This window comes from Heloderma suspectum, chromosome 4 (assembly GCF_057233095.1).
Source record: "Heloderma suspectum isolate Gila_16-S chromosome 4, 16-S_ref, whole genome shotgun sequence".
In the NCBI taxonomy this organism is placed as follows: Eukaryota; Metazoa; Chordata; class Lepidosauria; order Squamata; family Helodermatidae; genus Heloderma; species Heloderma suspectum.
Window position 1 is genome coordinate 146889352 of NC_139461.1, and position 21665 is coordinate 146911016.

The 21665-nt window shown below is 47.5% G+C and overlaps 2 protein-coding genes across 2 annotated transcripts in view; one reads left to right on the forward strand and one right to left on the reverse strand.

The window, feature by feature from the left end:
* Nucleotides 1-13610, forward strand: part of WDR55 (WD repeat domain 55) — a 28543-nt gene extending 14933 nt beyond the window's left edge. The window contains exon 9 of the transcript XR_014790332.1: nucleotides 12527-13610. The gene's annotated coding sequence lies outside the window, so the exon portion shown is untranslated. The remainder of the gene's footprint in view (nucleotides 1-12526) is intronic.
* DND1 (DND microRNA-mediated repression inhibitor 1) lies at nucleotides 11897-18715 on the reverse strand. Its single transcript, XM_084850913.1, has 5 exons — nucleotides 18653-18715; nucleotides 17629-17758; nucleotides 16779-17240; nucleotides 14471-14893; nucleotides 11897-12791 (listed from the first exon to the last, which is right to left on the reverse strand). The coding sequence occupies exons 1-5, from the start codon at nucleotides 18674-18676 to the stop codon at nucleotides 12775-12777; spliced, it is 1056 nt and encodes a 351-aa protein (XP_084707039.1). The 5' UTR covers nucleotides 18677-18715; the 3' UTR covers nucleotides 11897-12774.
* Nucleotides 18716-21665: the final 2950 nt, after the last annotated feature.

Consider the following 21665-nt stretch of genomic DNA (forward strand, 5'->3'; position numbering starts at 1 on the left):
AGTCTGACCGAACACAGGTAAGAGCCCACTATCGAGCCTACTCTGTGGCGATGAGGGTGGCAAAGAGACAGTTCTTTTCCACCAGCATTGCATCTTCTCGTCCAGCGGAGCTTTTCCGAGTGGTTCGCGGCCTGTTACATTCTGGGCCAGGGAGAGAGACGGTGGAACCCTCGGTAGCACGCTGTGACAAGTTTGCACAGCACTTTGAGGATAAAGTCGCTCAGATTCGTCATGAATTGGACACCACCATTAATGCAGTTCCATTGGTAGAGGCGTTCAGAGCACCGTCTGGTCCAGTTTTATTGGATGAGTTTCAGTTACTGAGGCCTGAGGATGCGGACAAGGTGCTTGGCCAAGTCCGATCGACCACTTGTGTGCTTGACCCTTGCCCTTCATGGCTTATTAAATCAAACAAGGAGGGGTTGGCCGGCTGGGTCCAGGAGGCTGTAAATTCCTCATTGAGAGAGGGAGTGGTGCCTGCCGCTTTAAAAGAGGCAGTAATTAGACCACTCCTGAAAAAGCCTAACCTGGCCCCAGAGGATGTTAACCATTATAGGCCAGTGGCCAACATCCCCTTCCTGGGCAAGGTGCTTGAGCGGGTGGTTGTAGGACAGCTCCAGGCACTGTTGAATGAAACAGATTATCTAGATCCATTTTAATCGGGCTTCAGGCCTGGTTTTGGAACGGAAACTGCCTTGGTCGCCCTGTGGGATGACCTCTGCCGGGAGAGGGACAGGGGGAGCGCGACCCTGTTGATTCTCCTGGACCTCTCAGCGGCTTTTGATACCATCGACCGTGGTATCCTTCTGGATAGGTTGTCTGGGTTAGGAGTTGGAGGCACTGCACTACAGTGGTTCCGCTCCTACTTGGATGGCCGATTCCAGAAGGTGGTGCTGGGGGATTATTGCTCTGTGCCATGGCAATTGTGCCATGGGGTTCCACAGGGCTCTATTTTATCCCCCATGCTGTTTAACATCTACATGAAACTGCTGGGGGAGGTTAACCGGAGGTGTGGGCTGAGGTGCCATCAATATGCCGATGACACCCAGCTCTACCTCTCTCATCAAAACCAGGTGAGGCAGTGGCTGTTCTGAATCAGTGCCTGGGCACGGTAATGGACTGGATGAGGGCTAATAAACTGAAACTCAATCCAGACAAGACGGAGGTACTGTTAGTGGGTGGTTCATCTGCCCGGCTAGGTGATATTCAACCTGTTCTGGAAGGGGTTGCACTCCCCCTAAAGGATCAGGTTTGTAGTTTGGGGGTGCTCTTGGATCCAGAATTGTCACTTGAGGCACAGGTGAACTCAGTGGCACAGAGCACTTTTTATCAGCTTAGGCTGGTATACCAACTACGCCCTTATCTGGACAGAGATAGCCTAGCTACAGTTATCCATGCTCTGATAACTTCTCGTCTGGATTACTGCAATGCGTTATACGTGGGGCTGCCTTTGAAAACGGTCCGGAAACTTCAGCTGGTCCAAAATAGGGCAGCAAGATTGTTAACAGGGACTGGCCTGCAAGCTCATATTACGCCCGTACTTTTCCAGCTGCACTGGCTGCCAGTCCATTTCCGGGCCCGATTCAAAGTGCTGGTGTTAACATTCAAAGCCCTTAATGGCTTGGGGCCAGGCTACCTGAAGGATCGCCTCCTCCCATATGTGCCTGCCCGGACCTTAAGATCATCATCAGCGGCCCCTCTCCGTGAGCCCCTGCCAAAGGAAGTAAGGCAGGTGGCTACTAGGAGGAAGGCTTTTTCTGCTGTGGCACCCTGGCTCTGGAATGAGCTCCCTAGTGAGGTTCGCCTGGCGCCTACATTGTATTCCTTTCGGCACCAGGTGAAGACCTTTTTATTTTCCCAGGCATTTTAGCATTCTAAATTTTTATCTTTGCTGTTTTAAATCTGTATTTTAAACTCCTGCACTGCTGCTAGGTTTTATTGTGGTTGTATTGTTATATTGTGGGTTTAATGTTCTATATATTTTAAATTGTTTTATTGTGTGTTGTTTGGTTTTAATTTTTGTGAACCGCCCAGAGAGCTTCGGCTATTGGGCGGTATAGAAATGAAATGACTAAATAAATAAATAATAAACTGGGGAGAGGTAACGAGTGGGGTACCGCATGGCTCAGTCCTGGGCCCAGTGCTCTTCAACATCTTTATTAATGACTTGGAGGAGGAGGTGCAGGGAATGCTGATCAAATTTGCAGATGACACAAAATTGGGCGGGATAGCTAATACTTTGGAAGACAGAAACAAAATTCAAAGTGACCTGGATAGACTGGAGCGCTGGGCAGAAAACAACAGAATGACATTTAATAGGGACAAATGCCAAGTTCTGCACCTAGGAAAAAGAAACCAAATGCATAGTTACAAGATGGGGGATAAGTGGCTCAACCACACTACAAGCGAGAAGGATCTTGGAATTGTTGTCGATCACAAGCTGAATATGAGCCAACAATGTGATGTGGCTGCAAAAAAGGCCAGTGCTCTTTTGGGCTGCATTAATAGAAGCATAGCTTCCAAATCCCGGGAAGTACTAGTTCCCCTCTCCTCAGCACTGGTTAGGCCTCATCTGGAGTACTGTGTCCAGTTCTGGGCACTGCACTTGAAGAAGGATGCAAACAAACTGGAGAGGATTCAGAGGAGGGCAACAAAGATGATGAGGGGACTGGAAACAAAGCCCGATGAAGAGAGACTGAAAGAACTGGGCATGTTTAGCCTTGAGAAGACTGAGGGGAGATATGATAGCACTCTTCAAGTACTTGAAAGGTTGTCACAGAGAAGACGGCCAGGATCTCTTCTTGATCATCCCAGAGTGCAGGACATGGAATAATGGGCTCAAGTTACAGGAAGCCAGATTCCGGCTGAACATCAGGAAAAACATCCTGACTGTAAGAGCAATACGACAATGGAACCAATTACCTGGGGAGGTGGTGGGCTCTCCCACACTGGAGGCGTTCAAGACGAGGCTGGACAGCCATTTGTCAGGGATGCTCTGACTTGGATTCCTGCATTGAGCAGGGGGTTGGACTTGATAGCCTTGTAGGCCCCTTCCAACCCTACTATTCTATGATTCTATGATTCTTTGGGTCTGTTTCATGCACTTTAGCACAGATCCTTACAAGTGTTAGCCCTGGCACAGTACTGATACAGCAGGCCTACTGTAGTTCCAGCTTATGGAATGGTTCTGAAACGCACAGAGTCATTAACTGGGTTGTTGTTGTTGTTCAGTCGTTCAGTCGTGTCCGACTCTTCGTGACCCCATGGACCATAGCACGCCAGGCCTTCCTGTCCTGTGCTCTCTCCCGGAGCGTGCTGAAGTTCATATTCATTGCATCCGTGATGCTATCTAGCCATCTCATCCTCTGCCGTCCCCTTCTCCTTTGGCCTTCAGTCTTTCCCAGCATCAGGGTCTTTTCCAGAGAGTTTTCTCTTCACATTAGGTGGCCAAAATATTGGAGCTTCAGCTTCATTATCTGTCCTTCCAAGGAGCACTCAGGGTTGATTTCCTTTAGGATGGACTGATTTGACCTCCTTGCAGTCCAGGGGACTCGTAAGAGTCTTCTCCAGCACCACAGTTCGAAAGCATCAATTATTCGGCGCTCAGCCTTCCTTATAGTCCAGCTCTCACAGCCATACATTACTACTGGGAAAACCATAGCTTTGATTAGACGGACCTTTGTCGGCAAGGTGATGTCTCTGCTTCTTACTATGCTGTCTAGGTTGGCCATAGCTTTCCTCCCAAGGAGCAAGCGTCTTTTAATTTCATGGCTACAGTCACCGTCTGCGGTGATCTTGGAGCCCAAGAAAGTAAAATCTGTCACTGCTTCCATTTCTTCCCCTTCTATATGCCAGGAAGTGATGGGGCCAGATGCCATGATCTTCGTTTTTTTAATGTTGAGTTTCAAACCAGCTTTTGCACTCTCCTCTTTCACCCTCAACAAGAGGCTCTTGAGATCCTCTTCGTTTTCTGCCATTAGGGTGGTATCGTCTGCATATCGGAGGTTGTTGATAATTCTCCCAGCAATCTTAATTCCGACCTCTGATTCATCCAACCCGGCATTTCTCATGATGTACTCTGCATATAAGTTAAATAAGCAGGGTGACAATATGCAGCCTTGTCGTACTCCTTTCCCAATTTTGAACCACTCGGTTGTTCCATGTCTGGTTCTTACTGTTGCTTCTTGACCCTCGTACAGGTTTCTCAGGAGACAGGTAAGGTGGTCTGGTACTCCCATCACTTTCAGAATTTGCCACAGTTTGTTGTGATCCACACAATCAAAGGCTTTAACGTAGTCAATGAAGCAGAAATAGACGTTTTTCTGGAATTCTCTTGCTTTCTCCATGATGCAGCGAATGTTGGCGATTTGATCTCTAGTTCCTCTGCCTCTTCTAAACCCAGCTTGTACTTCCGGTAGTTCTCGGTTCGCATACTGCTGAAGCCTAGCTTGTAGGATTTAGAGCATCACCTTGCTGGCATGTGAAATGAGCGCAATTGTGCGGTAGTTTGAACACTCTTTGGCGTTGCCCTTCTTTGGAATTGGAATGTAAACTGACCTTTTCCAGTCTTGTGGCCACTGTTGAGTGTTCCAGATTTGTTGGCATATTGAATGCAGCACTTTAACAGCATCATCTTTTAGGATTTTAAATAGCTCGGCTGGAATACTGTCATCTCCACTAGCTTTGTTGTTACTAATGCTTCCTAAGGCCCACTTGACTTCACTCTCTAGGATGTCCGGCTCAAGTTCAGTGACCGCACTATCATGGCTATCAGGGACATTCAGATCTTTCCTGTATAGTTCTTCTGTGTATTCTTGCCACCTCTTCTTAATCTTATCTGCTTCTGTTAGGTCCCTGCCTTCTTTGTCCTTTATCATGCCCGTCTTTGCACAAAACGTTCCCTTGAGATCTCCAATTTTCTTGAAGAGATCTCTAGTCTTTCCCATTCTGTTGTTTTCCTCGATTTCTTTGCATTGTTCATTTAAGAAGGCCTTCTTGTCTCTCCTTGCTATTCTCTGGAACTCTGCATTCAGTTGGGTATATCTTCCCCTTTCTCCCTTGCTTTTCGCTTCCCTTCTTTCCTCAGCTACTTGTAAAGCCTCATCAGACAGCCACTTTGCTTTCTTGCATTTCTTTTTCTTTGGGATGGATTTCGTTGCTGCCTCCTGAACAGTGTTACGGACCTCCGTCCATAGTTCCTCAGGCACTCTATCAGGTCTAATCCCTGAAATCTATTCCTCACCTCCACTGTATATTCATCAGGGATATGATTTAGGTCATACCTGAACGGTTTAGTGGTTTTCCCGACGTTCTTCAATTTAAGCCGAAATTTTGCAAGAAGCAGCTCATGATCTGAGCCACAGTCAGCTCCAGGTCTTGTTTTTACTGAATGTATGGAGCTTCTCCATCTTTGGCTGCAAAGGATATAATCAATCTGATTTCGATATTAACCATCTGGTGACGTCCATGTGTAGAGTTGCCTCTTGTGCTGTTGGAAAAGAGTGTTTGCTATGATCAGCATGTTCTCTTGGCAAAACTCTATTAGCTTTTGTCCTGCTTCATTTTGTACACCAAGGCCATGCCTGCCTGTTATCCCGGTGATTTCTTGACTTCCTACTTTAGCATTCCAATCCCCTATGATGAAGAGGACACCTTTTTTTGGTGTTAGTTCTAGAAGGTCTTCATAGAACCGATCAACCTCAGCTTCTTTGGCCTCAGTGGTTGGGGCATAGACTTGAATTACTGTGATGTTGAATGGTTTGCCTTGGATTCGTACTGAGATCATTCTATCATTTTTAAGATTGTACCCCAGTACTGCTTTTCCCACCCTTTTGTTGACTATGTGTGCTACTCCATTTCTTCTAAGGGATTCTTGCCCACAATAGTAGATATGATGGTCACCTGAATTAAATTCGCCCATGCCTGTCCATTTTAGTTCGCTGATTCCCAAGATGTCGATGTTCAATCTTGCCATCTCCTGTTTGACCACCTCCAGCTTACCTTGATTCATTGATCTGACATTCCAGGTTCCTAAACAATATTGTTCTTTACAGCATCGGATTTTCTTTTCACCACCAGACACATCCACAGCTGAGTGTCCTTTCGGGTTTGGCCCAGCCGCTTCACTCTTTCTGGCGCTACTTGGAAATTCCCTCTGCTCTTCCCCAGTAGCATATTGGACACCTTCCGACCTGAGGGGCTCATCTTCCGGCGTCATCTCTTTTAGCCTTGTGATACGTTCCATGGGGTTTTCTTGGCAAGAATACTGGAGTGGGTTGCCATTTCCTTCTCCAGTGGACCACATTTTGTCAGAACTCTCTGCCATGACCTGTCCGTCTTGGGTGGCCCTGCACGGCATAGCTTATGGCTTCACTGAGTTACGCAAGCCCCTTCGCCACAACAAGGCAGTGATCCATGAAGGGGATTAACTGGGTACATGTGCGTAAATGAAATATTTGGCCCTTTTTGCACAGGATTCCAGCAGCATACAGTTTTCGCTTCCCTCTGCCTCTTCATCAGTGACCTACCTGTCATAGTGACACACTCAGCATCAAATTACCTAACAGTTTCCTGTTATTCCACCTCCACAGAGCCATTGATTTCAATGGATTGGGTCATTTAACGGCTAATTTAAAAAACACTGAGCTAATTTCAATTTAGTTTATTCAGAGCACAATCCTATGCATGTTGAGACAGAAAACGTCCTACAACTCCCAGCGTTCTCCAGCCAGTATGGCTGATTGGGGAATGCTAGACATTGTAGGACTTTTTCTGTCTCAACATGCTTAGGATTGCACCCTCACCAGCTATTCACAAGGTTCCATTTAGCCAACCATTCCTATCTCTACTCTCTGTGCTTGGCTGTCTACAATCTTCATTTTGTTTTCTGCCTTACATGCTTAATGTGCATAGGATTGTTTGCCATATATGAACTGATTTATTCTATCTTGGAGTTTGTCAGGGTGGACACTGAGCCCATAGAATCCCAGAGTAGTTCTGATTCTGAGGAAGAGCAGTCGCTCCTGGGAGAGGAGCGCGCTCCTCTTTCCCAGGACCAACAGCTGACGGAGATTCCTCCCACCCGCATTCCTAGTTTAGTTAGCAGTCCTGGGAGTGACCGAGCACAGATAGCAGACTTGGTGGATGCGCGACGCAGACGCAGAGAGCAGCGCCAAATAGAGGGCGTGGAAAGGATGCGTAGTGCCCGGTTGGTGCGCAAACAACGGTTGTGCCCAGAGAATCCAAGGGAAAAGAGGAGGGACTCTCCCTAGTCCTTAAGTTCAGGGGTCTGCCAGTAATTCCCTTTCAAACGGGGACCAACTGTTCCAACTTAGGGCATAGGTACTGTGCTGCTCAGATCTAGTTGCAAACGGTATAGTTGTAAGTTATAAAAGAATAAAGCTTTGAAAGGAATCCCTTTGTCTGTGTCTGGACTTAGCTACTGGATTAGACTGAGAGAGCCCTCCAAGGAGCCCTTGACAGAGTTCATATAGGTGCCCATTACTGATGAGCTAATTCCCAAAGTAATTATCATGTACATTTTCAGTGTGTGTTAAATAAAATAACCCCCTTTTGGAATAAACCTGTGTGTGGGGCTCATCAGGATAAATCTGCTTAGACCCCTTATGGCCAAAGTTAAAAGGTCCCCGAGATGCATGTCTCTTGGAATATGCATACTTTTACACATGTGACTGGAGATGACATGTGCTAACGGTAGGTAGATATGGGAGGAGACTCTCCTTCAGCTATGTCCAACTTTAATTTTCTGGGGGGCTATGTGACCCCCACCCACCCAACCTTCCATAGGCTGCATTATTTCAGGGAGGCATGACCCTGTCCACCAAGGTCCTGGTGCTCCAGGAGCTGGTGTGTTGGCTGGGGACCCAACTTTGCTGCACACAGGCTATCTCTGGCCAAGGAAGCCATCCCGGTCGCTGTGAAACCAAGTTCACTAAGCTCCCTTTGCCCCTTCACAGTGGTGCAGCAGTTCCCCCGTGTCCACCTTCAGCGCACACATGCTTTTCTCTGGCCAGAGGAGGCCCGTGCATACCAGTGCCACCCTGGCAGAGGCACTCAAGGTAGGACTGTTCCAGTGCCTCGGCTAGAGCAGATTCCTCCGCCCCATGTCTTCCACCACTGGGGAGGACAGGCATGGGAAGCTAAGGGACTTGGCTGGCACCCTTTAGCACACAAAGGGGAACCCTCAGTTCCTCTCCCATGTAAGGGGGCAGGGCCTGGGGAGGGGATCTCCATGGCCTGGATGGGAACCCCCGGTTTAGGACTTTAAAGGTTTAAGCCAGCACTTTGAACAGGGCCTCAAAACTACCTGGCAGCCTGTGTAGATGGCAACGTGCCAGCATTCTGTTATCTCAGCCAGGGCCAGCTAATGGTCCAGTCACCCTGTTTTGAACTAACTGAAATTCCTGGACCACCTTCAAGGGCATTCCCACATACAATCCATTGCAATGATCCAAACAGGAAGTTACCATAGCATGAGTAACTGTTGTAAGGCTATCTATCCAGGGAGGGCCATGGCCTACCAGCCTGAGCAGATAAGACGGTGCTGAGCCACGAGGGCCTCTGTGCCTCTAGTGGCAATGACGGATCCAGGAGCACTTCCAAGCCCCGGACCTGATACTTTGGGGGGGGGGGGGGGAGTGCACCGCCCTCCAGCACAGGGTGAACATCACTAAGCCCAGCAAACAAACAGTATCTTTGTCTTGTCTGGATTGGGTTTATTGGCTCTCATCCAGCCCCCTACCCCGCCTAAGAACAACTGCCCTGCCTCTATTAAATAGAGAGGTTGAGCTAGACATCATCTGCACACTGGTTAAACTCAGCCCCATTCCCAGATAACCTCTCCCAGCAGTTCCATGTAGATGTTGAAAAGCATGGGGGATAAAATAAAACCCCAAGGAACCCTGGAGCCCTACTGCCATGGGGCAGGGCAATACCCCCCCCCACAATCTTTGAAATTGGCCATCCATACCAGTCAGTGGTATTAAAAGCTGCTGAGAGGTCCAAGAGGGCCTGCACTTTCTCTCTTTTCCAGTACAAATCATCCCACAGGGCGACCAGGAGTTTCTCTTCCAAAGCCAGATTGAAATGCATCTATAAAATCAGTTTCCTCCAAGAATGCCTGGAGTTCTTCAGTGACCACTTGCTGGAGCATCTTACACAGGAAGGGGAAGTTAACAACTGGCCTGTCGCTATTTTCATCTTTTGGGTCCAGGTTAGGTTTCTTCAGCAGCAGCCTGATCGTTACCTTTTAAAGAGGCTGCTATTCCCCCCCCCACCCACCCACCCACCCAAAAAAGAAATTTACAACTATCTGAACCCAGCCAGACATTCCCTCCCTATTAGTTGTAATAATGGTGTATACAGTGGAGCCAGTGTGGTGTAGTGGTGAGAGTGTTGGACTGGGAGCTGGGAGATCCGGGTTCTAGTCCCCACTCAGCCATGGAAGCTCACTGGGTGACTTTGGGCCAGTCACGGACTCTCAGCCCAACCTACCTCACAGGGTGGTTGTTGTGAGGATAAAATGGAGAGGAGGAGGATAACGTAAGCCGACTTGGGTTCCTTGCAAGAGGAAAAAAGGCGGGATATAAATGCAATAAATAAATAAATAAGCCATTATGGGGGGGGGGGGACAAGTGGTCAGCCAAATACCTTGTGCACATCCTCAGGCCTCAACAGCTGAAACTAATCCAACACAATTTGATCAGGCAGTGTTCTGGAATCTGTAGTCTACCACTACAGGAATCACACTCACTGAAGTCTACTACACACCCATCATTCCCTCAAATAGCAAACTCCGGAAGTTGAATCACTATCCGTTTGAAAGAAAAACAAGGTCATCCCCAGTACACAAGACTGTAAATTAGTAGAAAATTTACCCCCCCCCCCCGACAGGAACCCATGAGTGTGCAAATGTCGATGGCGGTTGAGACAGACACAAAACCAGACATCAGGCAGACTATGCAAGTCTATCAAATCTGTGATTGAGAGATGGAATGTTAGGCTGTTGATGTCCCCACTCCCAAAGAACAGAGGGAAGAACCTGCTCATGTCTGTGACAGCTTAAAACATCCTGAAGAGGGGGAATGAAGTGCTGGGATAGGCCTTTTCCATATCTAGAATACCATGGCCCATGTAACACCCCCCACCCTGATAAAATACTGAGGTTTGGGGTTGGTAGTCCTCTAATGCCATCTAGTGTAGCAGAGGAAAGCTGTGGGAGAGAGACAAGATGTCTTTATCCCTTCCTCAGCCCTGCAAGCAGCCTCAACAGCACTACAAGGCTCCTGTTCCAGCCTGTCTGGAGCCCTGAACAGGGCACTCTTCTCAGAGGATGGGAAGGCCCTGCAACATATTGTTACAGGTACCAGTTCTTCCATCTTAGTATAGGAACATGCAGCTATTTTATTCCAACCCTGATATCCATTAACCATCCTGCACTCACTCCAGAATAAAAAACCACTCAGTGGGAAATCTTGAGTAAGAATGCTATCTGCTCAACTACTGAAGAATGTACGTCTGCTCAGAGAAACTGTTTTGTAGCAGTTACTTTCAGGTGGTTTTTAAAATACATTTCAGATACCTAAATGAGTCTGCTTTCCACCTTCATAGCAAATTAGTCTCTCTTCCTAAGCTCTGCATTTCCCAGGCTTTTGATACCTCAGGGTTTGTTTTTTCTGGGTTAGAATTGGAGCATACTTTAATGTTCCACTCAAAAAAAAAAAAATCCACTCTTGATCAGGTTTCAGAGTAATGGGACAGGCATCCTCCTTGCATGCACAGGGTATCTCAGTTAATATTGCTTCCTACCATCCAATTCTTCACTTTGCTCATTCAGTGAGAGATGTAAAGTAGACTATTTTCCACAGAAAAATAGTAGTCATCTAATGAATTTTACCAGTCATATTAGGCCATTGGAAAGGAGAAAGTTCCAGACAAAATCTAACGCTGAAGTTGTAATTTTCTTTTTCTAGGTTACTTTCCTTGGGAATCACAAATAATTATGCTCACAAGGTCTCTAAGCATACATTTAAGCCTTACAGCATACAGTGACTCTTCCTCCTAGAGTCTAGAGCTAGACAGGTTAGTGTTAGTAACTCTTGATTATAGATTGCGTAGTGCTGAATGTTGCTGCCTTACCTGAAGCAGCAAAAAAAGAGAACATTTCTTTGCAGAACTGTTCTATAATCTGTTAACAATTATAGCAACAGGACAATAGGTTGACATCTCCAGCGTGTAACTTCAGTTTCACCACTTTCCTTGCTGTCAGATGGCACAGGATATAAACTAAGCAATACTAGTGACAGGGTTGGGAACATTCAAGTTACCACCTCTGATCTTACTTCAAGGTAGCATCTTGAGCTACAGATACAGTAGATATGTTAACGTGACATATGATCAAACGTAGGCAACATTAAAAACAAAGCGTCTTGTAGCACCTTAAAGACTAACAAATCCATCTGAGGAAGTGGGCTATAGTCCATGAAAGCTTATTCCAGAATAAATGTTAGTCTTTAAGGTGCTACAAGACTCTTTTGTTGTTTTTGCTGCAGCAGACTAACATGATTACCTTCTGGAAACTGAGACAATATTCAGTTAAACTTCTAAAGCCTCATCTTGCTGTAGCTTCAGATTAGTACCCTGATGCATTACCATTCATACAAAAAGCCACATGTTCCATGATTCATTCTAATGACCAATGGTGGCCAGCCCAATGTAGGATGCATACAGGACAGCAACTGCACAGAGGCAAGCAGCATCTGCAATACCATCTCCAAGCACAGAAAGTTCCACAATGAGGCCTGTACTACAGGTGACTAATGATGAGGCAGTCTAAAGATGGCAAATCAGATTCTGTAGAAATGGACACGGCACACTTAGTTCTTTCAAAACTACTTTAATATTAAAGTGCCTATGTTTCCAGTGTTGCATATTCATTCACTATTTTTGATGCACTTTAAAATGTGAAAGGTTTCGAGGAATCCAGCATGTCCTTTCCCTATCATCATTCATTGGGAATAGGTTTCCTGTGTTAAAAAGCCACCTGGTTGACAAAGGAGCTGTGTTATGCTTAAGAGGCATCGGAAAGTATTCAGGAGCAATTGACCCTGTACAGTTCAAACCAACCTGAAGAAACTTCTAACACAGGAAGGCATCATCAGTACAGATGCTCTTCCTCCTGTGGAGAAGCAGGCTTGCTTGTAGAGGGACCCATCAAGAACGTCTTACATTCCTCTCTAGGAATTTTGTCTGATGCCCCCTCCTATCCCAAAGGTTCTGGCTACAAGGCAAATTCAAACTATCACAAACAAATTGAAACACACTCAGACACTGTTAATAAATACAAAGGAGAATATTTTAACATAAAGGCAAGGAAAGGAAACAAAGCAGCTGTTACTCTTGAAATTGAAAGATGCTTTAGAAATGGAATCCAGTATTGAAACTTAGACAGACCCCACTTATATTTTCTGACAAATCAGCATGCATTTTTCCTTTCCCAAAACTGCAGAGGCTGCTCAAAGAATGAACTCAACAAATAATTTGGTACTGAAATTCTAATCGACATACCCAATATTAAAATATAACCAAAACAGAAGAGAACCTCAAAAAAAATAAAGCAAAGCTTCCCAACAAGACAGAAGAGGCCAGGCACCCACCCCCCACATGGATTTGCCCAGTGAAGCCAGCTTAGAAGAGCAAGAGCAGGACACACAGGCCTCTCCCAGACCTGGGGGTGGTTCTTCTGCAACATGCCTCTTACACCACTGGGCATCCTGTTGGAAAAAGGAAATGGTGAGTTCAGGCTTCAGATTTCTTCACCATGCCCAAGCATTCTGCCTCTGCTTTCAGGGTGGGTTTTTTAAAAAACAAACGAACACTTTTCTCAGAGGAAGGATGGTCTTTTGTTTTGAGGTACAAGTGGTACATTGTATCTTACATTGTTATACGTGCAAACATGAACAAGAGAACTTAGCAGCAATTCAAGTATTTGCACTTGGGAGTCATCAGCAGCTCCGCTCCGTTCCAACGTGGCAGCAAGCAAACTTTTAGACAAGGTTACAAAAGCCACCATGGCAATTGCTGCCTCTCTCCGAGTTTGCAAAATGGGGGAAGGACAGGGTGTGTTTATTGACTTGGGGTGCAACAGCAGCATCTGGAGCTGTCGGAGCTGCCCAGATTAAGGCAGAGACCATTAGCCAAGCGTATTCGGTATCCAAAGGTCACTAGTCCCAACTTGGCAGAATATACCATAGTTCTTGTGTCCATGAAACCCAAAGACATCACATGAATAATTTACCCTTTATCTTTAGATAAAGCAACAGAAGGTGCTAGCGATCCACTTTTGATAGCTTACGCTCCCACTATGCTATCCTTCAAAATGATTTTCTGTTATCACTGGACTTTTAGGTTTCAGTAGCAGAGAGTGGGGAGAGCCCTGGAAACCCACCATATCAGGCTTGGGGCAAATCTGAACTATTCCTGCATGGCTCTTCTACATTTATACAATAGCAAACTGTGTGAAGGATGTGTCTTATACCTCTGTCTGTTGCATCACAACATCAGTATAAAAGGTTAGAAATATGTACTACCTGATAGAACGTGCACGGACATTTTTCTTTCCACCCCCCCAGACCTTGTAAGGAGGAGAAATCTTCAGCACAGTGTTTATGTGCCCCATTCCTTAAAATTCAGCCATAATTATGGCAACGTGCTTATCTGGAAGCACACAATCACTTGAAATTCTCAGTGTCATCTGCCTCATAAGCTTGAGAGAACTAACACGGAGGGGGGAGGGTGCAGTGCAGCAGGAGGGATGCAATAAAAATAATAGCAAACAGCTACCCACTGTGGAGAACCAACAGGCACCATCAGCTACATTATTACTGACACTTTGGGCTGGTTTGCACGATCGAACAGCCCACATTTGGGGCACAGCTTATCGTGTTGTCTGAACCCAGGCGGCATGGCTTGGAGGGTTAAACAACTCTCAAAGAACCCTACAACAAGCCATGCTGCCCAGGGTTTGGATGACATGATGCACAGTGGCTGGGCAGAGATTATGCAAACTGCACCCAACAAGAGCTGTGGCTTGCAACAAGCCTTGTTTTGTTCGTGCAAACGGCCCATGGTGTTTCATCTCCACCCTTAACTTACCCATTCCATGTTCTACAAGTCTACATGATACAGCTATTATTTCAGAAAATGTTTAACTTTGAAGATCCAACAAACCGTTAACAGAAGCAAGGTATCTTCTAAAGAGCTGCCAGTTTGGAGATTTTCCAGCTTCCTGGGCTATTTTGTCATGAGAATTGCAATGCTTTGGTCAGCATCCGATTGAAGTAAAGTCATTCTTAGTGGTTCTTTGCTCCACCTCTGCAATCTGAAACACTGGGCTGCCTTTGGACTACACAGAATAATTGCTTTCAGTATGAAGTTGTGCAAGGACACTTACCCAGAACTGTGAGTAGCTGCAATGCCACTGCGTTCTTGGCCTTTTCATGATCCTCCAAGCCAGAGTGATCTGGCTTGATCCAGATGAACCCACTGAAGGGAGAGGGATATTTGGGTATCACCACCTGATACCAGAACCGCAACCAGCCTTCAGGGTTCCTTTGAACACACTTTGTGAGGAATACAGGGGGGCCCAGGTGCCTCTCCTCACACTGAAAGTTCAGGTAGTCCAACATGCTGCTTGCTGGTGGTAGCACGTGGCAGTCCAGCGGCCCAAAAGGCACTCGGCCAGGGGTACTGCTGTTAGTGCAACTGGACGGCAGGATTTCCGGGACTGTTTGTGCTGAGGCACTGTGGAGTTCCTGTTTTATATTGGGTTTCAACCAATCCACTTCAATTTGGTCTCCACAAACACACAAGCTACCTGAAAGAGAGAGGAAACAACTTCCATTTGACTTCAGGTATTTACCTGCCAACATCTCAATTGCAGAATACAGTTACATGTGCCAAAGCAAAGGAAAATAAAATACCAATTTAAAAAGTAAAATTGTTATGGCTACAGATTGGCATCATTTAAGTTTACATGTACAACAGTGATGGTTCCAAGCTCCTCACCTAGCGTAACCAGTGATGTGGGTTTTCCAGAAAATTTTCCAATGCAAACTAGGTTGATTTGCATAGGGTCATTTGCAGAGGAAAATTAACTTTGTACTGGACAATTTTCCAAAGCAAATTAGGGCAAACTTGCAGCCCTCCAAAAGTTGTGGCCTACAACTTGCATCAGCCCAAGCCACCAGAGCAGATGGTGAGGGTCACAGTCCAGCAGTGTCAGGAGGGCCACAAATTGCCCGCCCCTGCCCTAGAGAGAGATCTAAATTAATATATTCATTTTACTTGTATTTACAAAGCTAAAACAGTAACCCATGTAAATTTTTTGTCCTGATCCACAAGTATTTGACCTGAAATATTTGAGGGGTGAAATTAAAGCACACTTTGTTGTTGTTGTTTATTCGGTCAGCCGCTTCCGACTCTTCCTGACTTCATGGACCAGCCCACGCCAGAGCTTCCTGGCGGCTGTCGCCACCCCCAGCTCCCCCAAGGTTCAGTCCGTCACCTCCAGAATATCATCCATCCATCTTGCCCTTGGTCGGCCCCTCTTCCTTTTGCCTTCCACTTTCCCTAGCATCAGCATCTTCTCCAGGCTATCCTGTCTTCTCATGATGTGGCCAAAGTACTTCAGTTGTGCCTTTAAGATCATTCCCTCAAGTGAGAAGTCTGGCTTTATTTCCTGGAGTATGGACTGGTTTGATCTTCTTGCAGTCCAAGGCACTCTCAGAATGTTCCTCCAGCACCACAGTTCAAAAGCATCTATCTTCCTTCGCTCAGCCTTCCTTATGGTCCAGCTCTCGCAGCCATAGGTTACTATGGGGAATACCATTGCTTTAACTATGCGAAAGCACACTTAATGTGATTGAAATGTTATATAAAGTGTTAAGAAGAAAAACCAAAGGTACCAAAAACTGTTGAAATACTAATTAATTTTAGCAACCCAAAGAAATGAGCATGATATGCTGACAACCACTCACCTATTTCAAGAGAGTTCAACTCTCTTCCACTAAGGTTGTTAGAAATCTTTCAGTTTCTCTGTCACTACTTATTAGTTCCATTTCACTATGAGACATACATGTACTTCAATGACATATACATATTCTCTCACATACTTGCTAGGGATAATTACCTGAAAAATATTAATTACAATTTTGAAACTGCCAACCCTGCCTAGTATTTGCAGTTATTATTTATTGCATTTATATCCCGCCTTTTTTCCTCCTTAGGGAACTCAGGGCAACATACATAATCCTCCTTCTCCATTTTATCCTCACAACAACCCTGTGAGGTGGGTTGGGCTTAGAGTCTGTGACTGGCCCAAAGTCACCTAGTGAGCTTCCATGGCTGAGAGAGGACTAGAACCTGGATCTCCCAGCTCCCAGTCCAATGCTCTAGCCACTACCCCACATTGGCTACACCACTACAGTTGGCATCCATTCATTTTTACCAATGAACTTACAAAATGGAAAATTTTCTGCCCCAGATCACTGAGTGCAACTGATGCAGAGTGCAAGAGTAAGCTTCCATAGTGGTTAATAATGCCACTGAATTTTAGATCAACTGATAACTAAATGGCACACTCTTAGGACGTAAGTGCAGAGGCGAGCCCCCTAGCACAATGAACAGTGAAAACAATAAAAGGTCAGCTGCACATAATCCTCCAACCTCTTCTATCATCTGTGGCCTAAGAGGAGACGAACCTTCTACGAGTGCTTTCTTGGCTATTGCAGCAGCCTGATGAGAGACATATTTCACCTCTGCAAGCTGCCTCTGCTTCCTGAAAGGGCTGGGATGCAAGGAGATGCTCAGGACCCCTGCGGTAAGTTCCTGCAGCATTGGCAGAAGCTGGCACTCTTTCACCGAGGGAGCCAGACCATCAATGCAGAGCTCACACTTGTCAGTGCTTCTACAGACCAAAATGCGGTAGCCAGCCTGGACTTCGAAGTTGTTCAGTGCAGCAATGGCCTCCTGGGCACTGCGCCGGTTCATGTATTTAGCATAGGCAAAGCCCCGGTTAAGCCCACTAAACGTCATCATGAGTCGAAATTCATAGAGCCTTCCCACACTCTGGAAGAGAGGAATTAGTTTATCCTCATAGATATCCTGTGGGATTTTCCCTATGAAAACCTCCGAACCAGATTGTGGGGCACTGCCAGCCCAGCCTGTGGGAAGAACAAGGAAGACATCATGTCACCGACAGGCTGTTGCCAGCACATTAAAACACAGGGTACCCGCCCGAAATGGTCTCCTTACGCCAGCCTCAACCCCCCTGCCCCCCACAAAATCTATAGCATAGGACAAGAACTGGACTTGAAGACAAGTCCCTATAGCACTTCCACGAATTTGGATATTACTAGGGAAATCTAGACACCCCTCCCCTACCTTGAGGACAACTGCAAGGAAAGAATTCACAGCAAGCAGATGCCACTAGCGAATACGACAAGGGAAAGTCGCCTCACAGGAAAGGATGCAACCTATTAGCCTGTTGCCGGCAAATGACAAATCAATGTTTGTAATACCAAACTAGAGCACAGGTTGTTTCCTACATACCTGCTGGAGGACCACCATATTTTCTCTGGCCGTTGATCTGCACTAACTGGATTCCCGTCTCTTTTACCCAAGCCAGAAGAGCAGCTTTATTCACCTGGTTTACTTCCTCGCTCCATATCTGAGAAGACACCTGCACACGAGCACAACATGGGTCAAGCTGGGCCCACCCCTTACCAGCGCCTGGAACAAGACTGGCGGCTCAGCTCCATGCAGCTGCCTCACCAAGGGGCAATGGCCTCTAGTGAGTAGCTCCAATAGATCATTTCAATCTGTTGTTGTATTTTTAGATCTTTACACTGCTACTGGCTTTTACTTTACATTTTATACTGTGGTTTTACACTTTTAAGAGTTTTACATTACGTTTCTCACGTTCTATTTTATGGTTTTAACTGTTGTGAACCGTCCAGAGAGCTTTGGCTATTTATTACAGCCTAGAGATGTAACAAATACATAAATGAATTTCAACTGTGATTAGCGGCCTGGATTTCAGAAGCATCGGCAAGCGTGCGGCCCTTTTTTGCAGTCCTATGCGAGGGCGGAAGCTGAGGAAATGGTCTGCCCAGAGCCACCTCGGACTCTCCCGCTTCGCTCGCAGCTCAGCAGCGTCTCGGCACCGCAGGCGAGTAAGGGGCTAGGCCAGGCTACTTCCATCACCGGGTGGCTCTCGGAAGCAGCGGGCCCTGCCTTAAGCACGCGCTCATCCCCCAGGGGCGGGATATTCTAGAGGACAAGCGCCGAGGGCCAGGACCGGCTCGCCAGCAGCTGCTCCTGGTGGAGCACCGCCGAGCGACTCCAGCGCAGTTTAAAGCGCTCCGCGCGACGCGCGCTTCGGCAGCAGCGCCGGGCGCACATTGCACGGCCGGCGGGGAGCGCCGAGGGGCGGCAGCGCCCTTCCTGCGCCACTCGGCGCATTAGCAACCGAGACGGCGTTTTCAGCCAGACCGCGCCGAGACGCGCCCCGCCCCCAGCTGCAAAGAAACGCCCGCCCCCGCGCGGGAAAAGCCGGGCCCCGCTCCGCCCGCACCTGGCCTCGTAGCGCGCCGGCCATGCCGCCGCCCGGCTCCGCCTTCACGGCCGCGCCCTCTCCGGCGGGGCGCGGCTGCGGCTCCTTTTATAGCCCGCCGGCACCCAGGCGTTTCCCTTGGCCGCTTCCGATTGGCTGCAAAACTGGCCCGGCCCCGCGCCTCCCGGGACCCCGGCGAGCGCCTTTCCCGCCCAGCGCGGATGCAGCGCGTGCCGAGGGCGTGGCAGCCGCGCCCACGCGGAGGCCCCCCTTCTGCCGAGCGGGCGAGGGCAGGCTCGGCTTGTCCGCGCCGCCGCGACCCAGCCGGCTGTACCGCGAGGCCTTCCCGCCCGCCGCCGCGCGCGCCTCTGCCCTGTTCAGGTTAAGCCGAGGCGCCCGCAGCTGGACTCGGCGTCCCAGCGTCTGCTCTCTTTAGTCCACCCCGCGCCGCGCGTCTCCTTCCTTCTTTTTCTCCCTTCCTCGCTCTTGCCTTGTCCCTGCATTCCTATGCAGGACTGGGTAAAAGTCGGATCCATGAAACCAAAAATGGATCCTGATGTTTTCATATGATTTTTAAACGGGACAGCCACAAAACCTGCGCACGTCTCCCTCCATGAGCTGAATCACAAAAATTATGGATCTGCCACTCATGGGATCTGCCACTCTCTACAGCATAAAAACATGGATCCGAGGCACAGGACCCTCTTGATTTCAGATGATTTTAAAGGGGACACCCACCAAACCACACTCAAATCACAGAGCACATCTGCCTCCATGAGCTGAACCACAAAAATCATGGATCTGCCACTCTCCACAGCAAAGAAACATGGATCCAAGGCACGAATCCTCATGGATCCTCATGATTTTTACGAGAAAAAAACCCCAAACCACCATCACATCACAGAGCACATCAGCCTCCATGGGCTGGATCATAAAAATCACGGATCTGGTACTCGTGGGTGCTGCCACAGCACAAAAAACATAGATCTGAGGCACAGATCCTCATACATTTTTCAGGGAAAAGCCCCCTGTAAAATTGATCGGTCTGATATTATTAGAAGACAGACACAGGAAGTTTTCACAGCTACAAGGTTCTGTACAAGGTTCACGACGATTCTGTTCCCCTCAGTTTGGTTGTGATATGCTGATCTTATGCCCATTGATCTTAACACTGGGGGTCCCCTTGTAGAGTTGTCCCTGTGAAGCCCAAACTCCACCCACCCACTGACTATTTTTTTAATTATTATTATTATTATTATATTTATATTTATATCCCGCCTTTCCCCCAATACTGGGACTCAAGGCCGCTTTACAACATTAAAAACTTGTACAGTTAAAACATAGAAATATACAAAAGTTATAAATATAATTAAATAATATTAAAACTGTATAAAATATCAGAATGTAAAAAGACAACAATTTCTACTGCCCCTCAGTTCTTGCCTCACTGATGAGGGCAAGCCTCCCTCCAAATACCAAATCCTTAAGTTCTCCTCCTCTGGAATTGGGCTGGCAGCTGTATAGAGCAGCCTTCCCCAACCTGGGGCCCTCCAGAAGTCTTGGACTACAACTCCCAGCATTTCTGGCCATTGGCCATGCTGGCCGGGGCTGTTGGGAGTTGCAGTCTAAAACGTCTGGAGGGCGCCAGGTTGGGGAAGGCTGAGACAGAGTGCGGCGGCCACCTCAGGCAGCTGTTTGGGGTGTTTCAGGTCCTGTTGCTGCTGTATTTTTACTCCCAGGGAGGGGAGGAGGCGCCTGTAGGATTTTCTGCCTCAGGTGCGAAAATAACTCGTCTGGCTCTGTGTGCCTTGCCTTTTGTGCGGGCAGGAGGGATCCTTTGCTGCTCTGGCAAAGCCATTTACCAGCCAGGAGACCAAATGTAATTATGTGTTACTGTAGCTTTTTTGTAAAGGTGACAAATAAAAGCGTTCGGAAGACTTGGATTCCCAGCCCGCCCAGCCCAGCTCACTTGGCCTTTGTGTCTTTTCCTGGACATTTCTCAGGGAAGGCTTATTTGATCTGTGTGGAGAGGTGCCCCCCGCCCTGTGCCCCCACAGTTACAGCTCCTAGGAAGGAGGCAAATCCTGTACAGCGCTGCAGTATAGATCTCCCACATTTGGGCAGGGAGATGAGGCAAAGTTTGCTCTGGGTGCAGGAATGTCAGAGCAGAAACCGATGCCAACAGCAGACACGTTCACGCTCTTAAGAACAAAGAGGCGGGCAGCTATTAGGTTAACTGGGATTCCTGTCGGTTGTCCCTGGCTTTGGTTGTGATAGTCCAGCTTTGATCAAGATGTGGTCCCCATGTGAGGATGCCCGTGTGTGAAGGTTGCCTCTTCCTAACAACTGTCTCTGTTTGTCCTCTGGGTAAGGACATGCCCACCCACACACAGACAGTGCCATCCTCTTAACGTCTGGAGCTTTGGCTTGTGAGGCAACTTCTATCAGCAAGCCAGGCAAAATTCCTAATTATTTACTGCTGGGGGCTCTATTGAATTGGACAATGACCAACTGCCTGGTGGGCTGTTGTAGTGGGAAAGCGGGATATACTTTTACAGTAAGTGCACATCATCTGAATCAAGTCACAATGAAGCTTGCTCAGCAATGCTCCGAGTTGTGGCTGAGGTCACCAAACCGTTGCTGCTCAGATGGCCCCCGTTATTCTTTATGTACCCCGCTCTTCAGCTAAAAAAGGCTCCCAGAGCAGCTTACAAAGATTAATGAGACAGTCCCTGTCCTCAGGCATACACTGTAAAAGACATGACACGAATGGAAAAGGGATTGGGAGGGAGGAGGAAAACAGAACAAAAGCAAATCTCAGGCACCACTTCTTTGTTTCAAAGTTCTTATAGGTGTTCTTTCTAGCAGGGAAGGGCAAAAGGATCTCCCTGCAGCTGTTTCCTCCCTGACCGATGTGTGGGACCAGATTGGTCTCCCCCTTGCCATGATGTTCTTTCTGAGGGGTGGGGATGCAGGCTCCCAGTAGCCCCTGGTCTTCTGGGGAATGGATGAGGCCAGAGTCTGCAGTCCCAGG